Source organism: Corapipo altera, unplaced genomic scaffold (genome assembly GCF_003945725.1).
Source record: "Corapipo altera isolate COAL_440 unplaced genomic scaffold, ASM394572v1 101, whole genome shotgun sequence".
NCBI lineage: Eukaryota > Metazoa > Chordata > Aves > Passeriformes > Pipridae > Corapipo > Corapipo altera.
The window spans coordinates 260,865-275,219 of record NW_020884984.1 but is presented as its reverse complement, the minus strand read 5'-3'; the positions used below and the strand labels follow the sequence as shown (position 1 = coordinate 275,219).

The 14,355-nt window shown below is 44.4% G+C and overlaps 1 protein-coding gene across 6 annotated transcripts in view; it reads right to left on the bottom strand.

The window, feature by feature from the left end:
* Nucleotides 1-14,355, bottom strand: part of IQSEC1 (IQ motif and Sec7 domain 1) — a 332,802-nt gene that overhangs the window by 253,878 nt on the left and 64,569 nt on the right. For all 6 annotated transcript variants that reach the window (XM_027666004.1, XM_027666011.1, XM_027666015.1 and 3 more), the window contains one exon: nucleotides 6,024-6,053. In XM_027666004.1, coding sequence (XP_027521805.1) covers nucleotides 6,024-6,053 — 30 coding nt within the window. The remainder of the gene's footprint in view (nucleotides 1-6,023; nucleotides 6,054-14,355) is intronic.

The following is a 14,355-nucleotide window of genomic DNA, read 5'->3' as shown; positions in this document are numbered from 1 at the left end:
ATATATCACCCCCAGCTCACTGTTTCAGATATATCACCCCCAGCTCACCCGGCCTGCAAAGCAGCGTCACCTCCTCCTCTTCCAACCTGGTAAGAGTCTTGCAAACACCATCTCTAGCCTTGAATCTCTACTCTTCACTACTTCTGTGACTTCATCTAAAGCTAGAACTGAACATTCCATTATTCTAAACACCACCCCGTTCCCACAGTGCTGTTCAAGCACACAATTCAATGCAGGGCTGCAGCTCCACTCCCCTGGGCCAGACTTTGGGGCTGAACTCAGGAAATCTGCTCGTTGCTGAGTCACCCGCCCTGTGGCTCCAGGATCTCCCATCACTCCATCCTCCTGGCCCTGCAGGATGGAGCTCTCCTGCCTGAACAGTATTCCTGGGTCTTGGGCCAGGGAACGAGCTGGCAATGCCACATTACTCTCTATTCACCACACTGATATTCCAGAGGATACGAGGTGGGGTTGGACTTGATCTTAGAGGTGGTTTCCTGTACTAAGACTTGGTTTCATCACAATCTCCTACTCCTCGAAAATCTGTTCCAGCCTACTTTTCATGTGATGCCAAGAGGCACAGGATGACAGATTTTTAGAAGAAATATAAATATGTACTCCCAATATTATTTTCTTTTTGTTTTGTTCATTTGTTTCCACTCATTCTGTAAAAGCGGATGTTTCTCAGGTTGCCCAGAGAAGCTGTGGCTGCCCCATCCCTGGAAGTGTCCAAGGCCAGGTTTTATGGGGCTTGGAGCAACCTGGGCTAGTGGAAGGTGTCCCTGCCCATGGCAGGGGGTTGGGATGAGATGATCTTGAAGGTCCCTTCCAACCCAAATCATTCCATGATTCTATGATTCTGTGTTTCATACCGTTTTTGGTGGGGAAGTATTTTCAACATCACAAATGTGTCATCACTATTTAAGATGCCACAGAAGCAGTTCTGACAGATTGATGACTGGATCACTGCCTTTTCACTCTGAAATTCAGATTAAAGCTTTGTCATTTTAAAGCCATTGGCAGCTCCAAAGCCACCTCAAGTACTAGAAGTTGTTTCCATATGTTTTATTTCTGTTAGCAGTAATAAAATTAATTTAATCCAGCATCAAGAGACTCATCATATTCCACTCTACTGCACAGGGTCAGCCTGAGGTTTATGTAAAAATCTATTGGAGGAAAATTTGGGGGGTTTTGAAAATTACTAAGTGATGATTTTGCACATTTTAAGGACTGGTTATAAAACTGTAGAAGAATCATTATGGAACAATTAAAACCGGCCAGAAAAGGCCATCTTTACATACAGTCACTGAGTCATTTCCATTGCACAGCAACACACTTAAACTTGAAAATTAGTTTTACAAGTTAGTTTTAAATTAAATTAGTTTTAAAGTCTATCTCCCATTAATTCCCCAAACCTGTACTTTGCAGGTTCTCAGAGAGGAGGCTGAGTCACACAGTTCAAGTTGAGTTTCCTGGAGTAAAACAAAGCAGAAAGTTCCCAAAACTTTGCTTCCTGCTCAACTTTGTCTGCAGTTTGTCAGGGTCTGTTTAACAGCCATTCCTCCCACTCCACACAGCACAGAATGAGGCTGACATTCTACAACTCTTTCCTGCTCTCAAGTAAATTAGACAATTACTTTTCCACTTAATCTAATGTATACCTTTACAAGAAATTAGCCTTTCTGCATGATCCTCAACAGACACACAACTTCCCACCTCCTCCACCCATTAAAGACTGAGACTTTTCTTTTAGTTCAGCTAAATAATTTAGCTGATGTCTTCTCCATAGCTGGTACTTCAGCTGCCCTCTTCTTCCTTCTTTTTAAACTAACCTTCAGGCTCTCTCCTCTTTCTTTGCCTATATCATAAATTAAATGGGTATGCACAGAACACCCCATTTTTTTGGCAATAAGGAGCCATGAAAGCCCTCTCCTCCTATGCAGTATTACTTACAGCTTCCCACAATTTGTACCTCATTTCTCTTTTAAAAACAAACAACTGGGAAGGAACAACTAGGAGGGAACCAAAAAACCCCAAAGAGGACAGATAAATTCCAAATTTGCCCAGGACAGCTGCTGGGAGAAGGTCAGCAAGGTGCCCTGTGCTGCCAGCTGACCCCAGCACGAGCTGCAGGAAAAGCATCCCAGCAGGAATGTCGTGGAGCAGTTGTGGGGAGTAGCTCCAGTCAGTCAAGTGGAATTCATCTCACTGGCAGAAAATCAGCACAGGGATACCCAGGGAAATGGTTAATTAGATGAAACATCTTTAAGCCATTTGTACCACTACTAATCTCCTATAAGAACAAAACTAGGAGAAGGAAAGGCAGGGCAGAGGTGTTCCTGGGCAGGTTTCAGGGGTGTTCTCCTCAGAGCTGCTCCCTGATCCTGTGAGTGCCCCTGCACCCCACGCCCTGCTCGCCCCCTTGGCTCTGTGTCCATTGGACACCCAGGGGCCACAGCAGAGGGCAGAGGAACCTGGAGACAAACTATTGCTGCAAGCTTTGCTGTGATACGCTCCATACACACATCCTCATCTGGAACCATCAGGTAACACTACCAAATATCAGAATTGCCTGTAAAACAAATTACATTTTCTACTGGAAACATGTGAACAAAGACAGCTAATTAAAGCAGCCCCTCGCCCCGACAGCTTCACAGCTCACTGTGTGTGTGTGTTCATTACATTCAGAATGCAAAGTATTCAAAGCAATTTATCAATTTTAATAGATTTAACAAATACCTGGGCTTGGAAATTACATGGCATTCAGCAAAAGGAAAGCAAGGCGAGTTTATTACAGTGCAACAATGTTATAAGCAGAAAGAATTTTAAGGGCTTGCACAATGGGATAATACATTATTTTTTGCCACAATGAGAAAGCCAAATAAAAAAGTCAAGATGATTTTTAATTGTTTCAGTATATTATTTGGAATCATACTGCTTTTCTGCATCAACCTTGCCCCTGCACTGTTAGATTTAGTATTTTCTGCATTTCAAAACATCTTTTGTATGTAAAAATCTAGGCATCTCTTGGATATTCCATTCCAGTATGAAAACCACCAGCTATTCCAAATCCAATCTCTTGGTCAAGAGTCTGATGACACTCATTCAGCTGCAAGAGACCAAACCAAACCAAGGATTCCCAGTCCCAGGGTGTGTTTGGTGTCAGACTCCATGGCCCAAACCCTCCTTGTGTCCCAGCCTGGGGGTGGGGAGGAGAGGTGAGAAAGACAGGGACAAAACAACACAAAAAACTCCACAAGAAACAGGTATTTGCCTCTCCTTTGGAATCCTGGTTTTTTCTATTTACTGAAAATGTCTCAAAATACTCTTCTAGAAGAATTAATAAGTTTAATGAGGATGCCAAAGGTGGAGGTTTGTCAGGATGAAGGGAGGGCAAGGGAAGGCAGTGCCTGGTGCAGAGCAGACTCTGTGAGCCAGTGCCCATGGCAGTGCAGCTGATCCAAGAGACTGAGCTGGTCCTCCCTCTGTGTCTGCCAGAAACACAAAGATAAAGGTTAATTACTGTACCTGTGCAGCCTTGAACATGAGAAACACCTCACTGCCACATGACAAGGCACTAAACTGTCACCGGGGAGAGGTCTGTGGTGACCCAGCAATACCTGCTAAGATGTCACCCATCTGACCTCCAACCCATCTGACCTCCAACCCATCTGACCTCCAACCCATCTGATCTCCAACCCATCTGACCTCCAACCAACCTTCTGGCACAGGGCCTCGAGGGCAAAAACAAATGGTTTCATCCCAGTTTATTTGGAGTGACCCTTTACCTTCAGTGTTAATGTCTGAGTTGCTCAATCCCAACCAATGCTTTTCCTTGCTGACCACACACATAAGTCGTAATTTCACTCCATGTGGTGTCCAGTTAATGCTGAGACAGAACATTCTATTCCTGGCCTCTCACCTGCTGCAGCTCCTTCCTACACTTGAGTTCATGAACTGAATGGAACCACTTGGTGGGTCAGTACATGGATTTGTTGGTGCTTTGCTGATATCTCTGTGAGCAGGAACAATAATTTGTTCTCTTCTGAGTTCAAGCACCATTCCCCAGACTGACCTGCTCATTTCATTTGAGATAATTACATTTCATCTTCATTTACCAGAAATAAAAGAAAACAGTATGAAGTGAATTAACCACAATGTAAAGACGCTGCCTAGACACTGATAAGGAGCTGAGGGAGCTTTTGCCCAAGACAAGGCAAGAGCTGACCAGGATGATGCGCAGCAAACATAAAAACACACCCTCAGTGACATTTCACCTCTGAGAAAATGCAGTTTAAGAGGGAGGGTGAAAGAGTTATACTGAAAAAGCATTTCAGGACTATGGCTGTGCCTTGTGCTCGCATTGCCTGCTCCTGCATTAGCCTGTTGTGCCCCACAGATCCTGCCAGATTCTGTGGAGGCACCAAGTCTGAGCAGACCCTTCCTCCAAGGGGTATAATCGACCTGGCAAGACACACCAACATTATCCCATCAGTCCTTTGGCCTGTCAGTCAAATAACACACACACTGAAATATCCCAGTTTGTTAAGATGAGGGGGGAACAAGGGTTGGAGTTCTATTTGTGGTTAGGTTTTAGGTAGCACTCAAACCAGAGCTGAAGTGACTGGCCCTCAGCTGTGCCTGTACACAACTTAAACACCTCAGAACATGGTCTCTAACAGATGAACTCAACTCTTACCAGAGTGTACCCACAGCAGTGATGCCACACACCCCCCCAGCCCCACCTGAGCGGCCAAACCCCACAGGAGGCTCAGCAGGTTGAAACAAGAATGACCACTACAGGTTGAAACATGACCTCAATCAACCACACTCATGCAAACCCATGTGCCAGTGGATTTATTTTCAGTTTGCATTAGTCCTTCCACAACCTGCCAGCACAGTGGCAACTCTGCTGGGAGTTAAAAAGCCAAGGAATAAAGCACAGGCTTGTGATCCTCTCCAGTTCAGTTGCTGTATATTAAACACACTCCCAACTTGCCCTGCACAGCTCAGGTCCACATCCACTGATCTTGGATTCTGTTGTAAGAAAAAAGCATTTCAGAGGATCTTTAACCACCTCCTGCTGACTTCTGGTTTTCTGATATCACACCAACTATTCTGCAACTCACCTGTTTCTGTGCATGGGCTGCACACCTGTGGCTAAGAACTGGATTTTTAACTCTGCAAGGGAAGACCCTGCCTTTCTTTTAGGATTTTACAAGAAATAAAATGCAATGTCTTTAGACGCAAAGTCCTGACAGGCCCCAAAACAAGCTGCAGGGTTTTTATGGTGAACCCACAGCCAATATTATGAACCTTATTATCAGTGATCAGTAGTTCCACTCCTCGAGAATCAAGGCATCTGCTTTATGGCAATGGTCTAATGAATATGGAACACTCTGGATTCAAGTATGGAATTTGAACATTTCAGTCCTGTCGAGAGCACTTCTACAAGCTCTACAAATTTGACTCAGCCACATTTGCAGAGAGGTAGAAATAAAAGATACCCTGGAGGTAACAAGTATAAAATAGTAAATGAGTAAGTGAGAAGTAAAGTATCTGATAATTCCATTAAATGCTCCACATTCCCCGAATCTTCCAAGTGTATAATGAGGATTGTAATAATGAGTCAATGAAGGTTCTTACTGTCAAGCAAAGAAGAGGAGAATGCTAAGAAAGCCAGAACAAGCACATGGACTTCTCCCCAACACACATGCTGCCCCAAAATCTGGCAGGCAGCTTTGCCAACACAATTGACTGTCAAGCTCACATTTTGACCGAAAATACCAGAAAGTAACTATAAATCACTTTTTGCAATGATCAAAAATAATACATCAGTCTTAAGCCACACTTGTATAGAATTATTCAGTATCTTATCAAGGTCCTTTATTCAAAATGAAATGGCATGCTAAGCAGAACCAACAAACCCCCCATTCTAAAAAAAACTATTTCTATTTAATGCTTTTAAATAAAGCACTTTCTTAGACCAAAGACAAGACAGAAAGAACATGAGGTACACATACCTGATGCTTCTTGAGCTGTCACCTTCAGACCTGTAAAGTAATACATAAATACTTAGGACATAGTTATTTCCAGCATTTATAACTCAAAAAATCACATACCTTCTTCAGCATTCCCTCTCTTTGTGTTTCGGTAAGTTTCTCTAAGCCTTGTTGTATTTTTTCTGCTAATAAGACATTTAGAAAAGAAACCAACCTACTTAGATTTGGAATAAATCTATTAGAAGCTAAACACCAGTTAACATTGAAGTCAATAATTGCAGTATTAAAACACGTGACACCCTCTGAACCCTCAGTAAAGACCTTCTGCAATACCAAAGATTTGTGTTCCAGACCTGCCAGTGAAAAGCACAGGCCTCTGACACTCTTCTAGAAGGTTAGTTTGTACCTTTGTTTTTTTCTTCATCTTTTTTCACTCTTTAGCTGAAAAGGTCACAGGCAAATAGGTTTAAAAATCTAATCCCCAAGGCTTATCAGGCACTACCCAGAAAGGGCTAAGATTTGCAAATAAAGGTAATTTAAAATATTTAAAACCTCACACTTGTCTGAATTTCATAGATGAGGAAATAAAGACATACTAAGTTCCAGAAACTCCTAAATGGCATGTTTTATTAAGGTGAGATAATTTCAGCAATCCAACCTGAAACAAAGCTTCTCCTTTTTCCCCAATATTTTTAAAGCAAGGAAATTTAATTCAGGGTCATTGACACTGCCAAGAATCCCATCTCCAAAGAGAAAGGGGAACATAATACTCCACCATTTCATCAACAAACACAAAATCCAGAAGAAAACATGCAAACATTTGCCCAGTTCCTTTCTTTTCTCACTCCCAAGCTATCCAGCCTCAGTGGTACAGAAACCTTTGACAGATCAGCAGGATCTGCCAAACCAGGAATCAAACACTCAAAGCAAAGCAGAAGATTCCAAAACAAGGCCTCAAAACACCATTTCCATGGCATCATCCAAAATAAAAAGGTGACCAATATGAACTTGCAGACTCCAGCCTTTCAGTGACAACAAGCCAGCACCAAAGCTGCATCCTCAAATTTAAGGACGAGGGTGTTTCTTTAGGAAATTTCTTTAGGAAAGTCCCCTGCCAGAATGACTCAAACACCCTGACACCCATCATCCCACCCACCTGCTAACACAGCCCAGGGGCACAAGGGCAGAGGGGAGGGACTGGCCCACGGCTAAATTCTCATGTCAGGTCACAGCTTCATGAAGTCACAGAATCCCATCATGGTTTGGGTTGGAAGGGACCTTAAAGCCCATCCATTCTACCCCCTGCCCTGGGCAGGGACACCTTCCACTAGCCCAGGTTGCTCCAAACCCCGTCCAACCTGGCCTTGGACACTTCCAGGGATCCAGGGGCAGCCACAGCTTCTCTGGGCAACCTGTGCCAGGGCCTCCCCACCCTCACAGGGAAGGATTTCCTCCTAATATCCAACTAAATCTCTTCTAGTTTAAAACCATTCCCCTTTGTCCTATCACTGTCTGCCCCTGTAAAAAGTCATTCTCCCTCTCTCACAGAAAACCCCTTCAGGCATTGGAAAGGGCTCCAAGGTCTCTCCAGAGCCTTCTCTGCTCCAGGCTGAACACCCTCAGCTCTCTCAAAGCTGACCCAGAGATAATTCCTGAGTGTCTTGTGCTTCCCGTCTCCCTTTCTAAAGCCTGCCTGGTCACTTGAAGCTGTCAGGTTTTTAGATACACGCACAGGTGCTCTCACAGACACACAGGAACTTCACAGCAGCTTTTTCTACATGGAAGTTCTGTGAACCCAAGGGTTGGCAGAGAGCTGAGCTCACCTCTGCATCCCCAGGAGTCCTGAAAAAATTAATGAATCCAGTGTTTAACTGACACCTTCCCACACTGCTTTCAGCAAATTACCTCTGGCAGAACATGGCTGAGAAAGATGTTCCTGTAATTGCTTGTACTTTCAAGTTTTCAAATACAGCCCAGACAACTGCACTGTTAATGGCTTCATTTTCTGCCTTTCCTCTTGATTGGAAGAACAAAACCATCTCAACAGGGAAAATGTCTCCAAGTGCTCAAAGCATCCCAGTGTCACTGGAAGCGACCAGCGATCCTAGAGCACCTTTCCATCATCATTAGAACTTAATAAGTGTTTTAAATATGGTGAGAGGAGTCCCAAGGTAAAGGCTGGGGCTCAGCAGGGTGCTCTGAGCTATGTCCCAGCACCAAGACTGGAACCAACCACTGTCCCCAGCTGACCCCTTCCAACCCAGCACAGCCAAAACCAAGCAGGACCCACCAGCCCTTCTTCATTTTGAGGAATCCCAAAGGTCAGAAAAGCTATGAAATTTTGCAACTGCCAAATTTGCATTTTCCAGGCTAGGATTTACTCCAGTCAGTTCTGCAGAGTTACTCAGAGCTGGTCAATTCTGCTCAGGGAATGAGTGACTGATGAGCAGACCTGAAAGAACACTTTTCTCAAAGAACCCACTACCTGCAGTTTGAAATAAAGCATTAGATTTCCTTTAAGCATTCTTTAAAAGCCAGGATTTGGGATCAATATTTATGCTCTAAGTATGTGCTGGGCTCTGGATTTGGTTTTTTTTCCTTTTCACCCAGACAAAAGATATGAGACTGTCACTGCTGAGACAAGGAGAAAGGTGAAAAGACTTCTGACAGCATCTTGCATTATTTATTTTAAGGTAGTCTTTTAAGGAAAAAAGGCCTACAATATACAGAATATCTTCTGTGCTACAGACTTTAAACAGAACACTCTCCAAGATTTCTCCCCTCAGCCCTGTCTGGTTCCCAAGATTTCATTTTGAAAACTGAATTTTAACCCACATTCCCACTGAAGTACAAGTTTGTCTTCTTCCCAAGCCCAGGAATTTCATTCTCAGTAGGAAATACAGCAAAGCACGTCCTCTTTGAGATTGTTACAGTCAAGAGAAGAAATTACTTTGCTTCTATAAGTAATTACTGTAATTTCACTGGAAGCAGAGGCCAGGAGGAACAGGTACCATCATAACAAACCTTGGGCAAAACCCCAAATGTACAGAACAATAAAAAAACCAGTACTTAATATTTACAGGAGGCAGCAAACCAAAGGGACTGGTAAAATCCTGAAAGGCTTTTATTTAGGTTTGTACTGCCACCACCCTCTGTCAGCCCACATCCAAAAGCTGAGGATTTCGGAAAACCTCTCCATTCACGTTACCAAAATGTCTCTTTTTCTTTGCATATCTGAGTGACAGTCACCACTATCCTCCTATAAATACCCTGGGCAGGAAAACCACGAGCCAAGGAGTTGGTTGGCAATTTTTCAACAAACTATTCTTGGTGGGAGGTTTTCAGCTCCTAAAAATTGAAAGCCACTTACAGGAATAACACAATTTTGAAGAAGACTTTGAGAAATGCACAAGACAGAAAAGCCACTCAAATTGGGAATGTGAGAGGTTCCCTTTCCCAGTCAGCAGGTCTCTTGGTCACTGAGGTGACAGCAGGGGCAGGAGCAGCAGAGCTCAGTCAATGGCTGTTCCTCATTCAAAAGATTTTTGCAAATCTCTGGCTCAGCCCAGTAGGAAATGTTCAATTCTTGTCATTATTCCTTCATTATTCCTTCTCTTCGAGTCATAATAAATAAGCTGAAAGTCTTCTGGCATCTGATTTGTTGTTCACACTTTGAGCTGTACTTAGAAGTGGAACAGCTCAATCTAAGGCTGCTTCCCAAAGCAGCTTCAGGACCAGCTTTCCCTCTTGCTCATAAAAGTGACTATTTTCCAAATAAAATACTGTTCAGGACCATTAAGTCTTATTATATAGACTGATATACACAACTACCCCTGCAACCATTTCAAGCTCAGCAGATACTTTATTTGGGCAATGAGCAGAGTTATGGCCATGTCCTATAAAAACAGATTACACAGAAAGTATAAACAACAGTTTTAAAACTCTATTTGTCTAAGATTCATGTTCAAGGGTGCGAAGTGTGGCTTTACATGGCAGGGTGGAAAACCAGCACTGAAATCTTCTTGTAAAACCCCACAAGTGGACAGGACTTCAATATTTTTCCCAGACCTACAGCCACCTCTGTGCTAGCAATTCCAGTCAGATCTCCCTAGAGCTGTCACTTCCATCAGAGTAAAAGGAACTGGGGAAAAGCCAAGGTTTATAACAGCATGTCAAACATCCACACTAAACAATCAGACTCCATCTGAAATACTTGTTCTTACAAGCCCCAGGAACTAATGTTATTTTAGGAGACCTGCTACATGTAGAGTGTACAGTAACTATATATTAAAGAGCTTCTAATTCCATTTTTAACAAAAGGAAAAGATTGGACCAAGTCTTTACAGAGCAATACAAGGATCAATGCATTTGATTAAGCCTTGCTTTGAGCACAGAAAGTGCCTCAAGAAACAAAACCACACCTGGTACAGGTTGTTCTTTTGTAGTGTGTTAAATCCTTCAGCATTTGTAATGCAGAGGAACAGATTCCCTTGAAGGAGAAGAGCTTCAGAGAGAATTCACTGATGGCTACACAAATGATCCTCCTTCATCAGGAGGAGGCAACAGTGTGTTTTGGTGTGAGGTTTCTGCAGGTTAACGTTCTGAGCAGCAATTCAAAACAAGGGAGATGTTGCCAGGAAACCTCCAGCCCCAGCTAAAGGCTATTAGAGCTTTCCAGGATTTCTATTTGAGGCTGCTGTGTCTGAATGATGCCCCTGTGGATCACAACAGATGTGCAACACTCTGCCAAGGGAAGAAACACCCTCTCCAGGGGGTCTGGAAAGAGCAGCCTCATGGGCTGCACAGATCCTCAGACTGGAGAGCTAAAACCTCCCCAGCTCAGAGACAAGCACTGCCCTGCCTTGTTCTCCTGCTCAGTGGGTCTGGACCAGCATCACAGCACTGCCAGCAGTGTACAGAGGTCAAAGAATCCCACAGTGGTTTGGGTTGGAAGGGGCCTTAAAGCCCATCTTGTTCCACCCCCTGCCATGGGCAGGGATGCAGGGACACAGAATCCCAGAATGTGCTGAGTTGGAAGGGACCCAGAGGATCATCCAGTCCAACCCCTGGCCCTGCACAGGCCCATCCCCAAGAGTCACCCCCTGTGCCCCAGAGGATCATCCAAACCCTCCTGGAGCTCTGGCAGCCTTGGGGCTGTGCCCACTGCCCTGGGGAGCCTGGGCAGTGCCCAACCAGCCTCTGGGGGAAGAACCTTTGGCTGAGATCCAACCTGAGCCTGCCCTGACACAGCTCCAGCCATTCCCTGGCTGCTGTCCCTGGTCCCCCCAGAGCAGAGCTCAGTCCCTGCCCCTCCTCTGCCCCTGCCCAGGAGGTTGAAGACCCCCATGAGGTCTCCTTCCACTAGACCAGGCTGCTCCAAGCCCTGTCCAACCTGACCTACACCCAGGAACAGACAGAAGCAATGGAGATTCTCCCTTCCAAAAATTGTGTTAGTCTGCAAGATTATTTTAAACAGGGTAAGAAATACTCTACTGGGCTGAAGACTTAGATGAAGTGATAAAGCACTAAGACTAGTAAGGCCTGTACAGTCAGTGGCATTTCAACAAATTAGGTTTCAGGATGAGAAAAATTCTGAATTTCACCATTAATTACAGTCTCTCCAGCAAGATTCTGTCACTATGCACAACAGAAAGAAGGAATGAGCACTCACTGCAAAAACATGCTCCTGGCCTGCCCACCCCAAAAGTAACAGACAGAACACATCCAGAAGCACAATTCCTGCATTGTACTTGGATTTAATACTGAGATAAAAACTATATTGCACAATAGGAAAAGCACTATTTTCATGGATTATTTGAAAACAGCAATATCCCAACAACCTCCTTGTTCTTTTCCAAACAATATGAGAAAGTCTAATGGCCACCCCCATTTGATTCAGTACCTCACTGGATGGAATCTCCAACAACTTCCTACTGACCATTCCTTTCAGAAGGTTCCATCTGAGGTAACACATGATGCATGTTAGAGTTGGGAACAGAGAAGATGCTGCTAATAAAGGACAGCCTTTGGAAAGAGCTGTGTGAAGGCAGAATAAATGTAAGCTCAAACGTGTCAAAAGAAAAAACAGTTTAAACTGAGCTTCTCCATTGCAATGGCAATCAAGGGTTTCTCACTACCTCACTCTTGGAGATGTTCTTGTTAAAGCAAGCCTTCTGCATACTGAAAACTGGGAAAAGCATCCACAAGTTTTTCCTTGGAAAAAAAAATGGTAACAGAAAGAGATCCACAAGCCACTATGTGATTTTTTTTTAAAAAAAAAGCCTAAATTCCTAGAAGTGTTTCAATGTCACAAACCAGAACACGTATTTATCCAGTAGAATATGAAGATGTGAAGTTTGATTTTAGAGAGCATAAAGCATCTAATCCAGTGATATTCAGCAAACTTAAGGACTGGAAAATAACACAGAGCCTTCCAGCCTGGTCCCACGTTTGTCTGCCCTCACCACTGCACCTCCCGAAGGATAACGGGACACATTCCCAGGGGGAATTCAAAACAAGACAACTGAAGTTGTTAGTGCAGCTCTGCATCCACCTCTTCCTCCCTAAAGCCTGTAGGAATAGCCAGGAGACGGATGGCAGTAATTCCCAGCACCCAAAGCCCAGCAGCAGGAGCAGGATGGGAACACCCTCGGGAGCAGCAGCACCCCAGCAGGGCTCCTGTGGCCTCTGGGACCGTGTGTCCCCCACCCCACTGGTCTCACTGGATTGATGCCAGCACGTGGCTCAAAAGCTTCATCCCAGAGGAGGTGCTTGAGGGCAGGAACTGCTCCCTCTCCCCCTGTCCGTGCACCATCCTGGCTGTGCTTTGATCCAGCAGTTTACTTGGAAGGGAACTATGGAGTGACCAGTTCCAAACCTCTCCTGTTGCTGAGACACAAGAGTAACACCACAGAGAAAAGACAGCAAAATGTGGGGCTGCAAAGGCCCAGCAGCCAGTGAATGTCACAGCTGGCTCTGCCCATGGAGAGGATGTGCCACATAATCTGTGGGATACTGTGTGTGTTTGGAGACACAGCCCCACATCCCTGGGCTGCAACATCCCTCCCTGCAGAAGTCTGTGGCTGTTACAGAACTCCTGAGTTCCAGAGAGCTTACAGGAGGGGAAGGGGGATCACACCTGCCTGCCAGGGAAGCTGTTGCCTCAATCACTTTGGATGGGTCTGGAATTCAGAGACTCCCCAGACCATAAGGTCAGTTTGAAAGGTAGCACAGGGTCAACACCTATGAGACACCTCCCTTTTTCCAGTTACAGGAGGACTGAGAGCTGCAGTACTTCCCCTCAAGCATTGTAGATAGTCTTCAGAATTTGCAGCCTAGAATCCTTCAGGCTAACACTGCTGCCCCACCAACAACCATGTCTGATAAACCCCTTTAAGTGAAAATAAAATGGGTCATGGAACAAAATTGTGGTGCAGTAAAATGCAAGTCATTCATGCAGTTGGGAGGTTTGAAGTCTGGGTGCCTCCACCTTCCTTCCTAAAAGGCAGGGAACACCCCTTGGCGCACTGGACCAGGACCAGCAGTGCCTCAGGCCCACCTCCAGCTCTGAAGGGAAAAACTCCATGTGCGTCTTTGCAATGCAGTCAGCAAAAAATTTCCTTATGGAACACCCCAGAGAAGGTACCTCATGGTCAGCAAAAGTCTTGGGAAAACCACCTGCTCCTAAGGCAAAGGCCTAAGGGATGAGAGTCAGTGTTCCTACCGTGTCTAGTCCCCTATCTCTGTTTAACAGACAAGTTTTGTTGTGTATAACCAGAAATAAAACTGAGGGCACTTCTCACATCCTGCAGCAAACACCATAAATTGGAGCCAGATTGGCTCTTTGACTTCTCTAGTTTAATGCCCTCTCCAGTTTCTAGGACCAGAAATCTGTACTTTGCACATTTTCAACTGTATTGCAATAAACATTTCTAGCAAGGATGAATTCTGTTAATCCACATCAGATCCAAATCTTGAATTCTGCTGTGCAGCAACAGGTGAATAATGCAGAACTGTGCCTCTAATTGCTAATTATCAGTTGTACTGGCTCATAGTCCAGGACTTAGAGCAGGACAGCCTGTCCTGTTACAGGAGAGAAACAAAACAGAGGCACCAGTAAAAGCTGACATCCCACAATATTTGATGAAACTGTAGCTTAGAGGTTTATAAATACATTAAATAATGGCACTTTCAGTAGTGCCAGTTTATATTTTACTCATGATAGTCTTACCAGGTGCACAGCTTTGTCCTGTCTCCAAGTGAGCAGCTCTTTTACAACACAGTGCCTCAGTTTCTTATTTTACTGCAGTGCTTCTACTGTCCCATGTGGAGACACCTTCACATCAACACAATT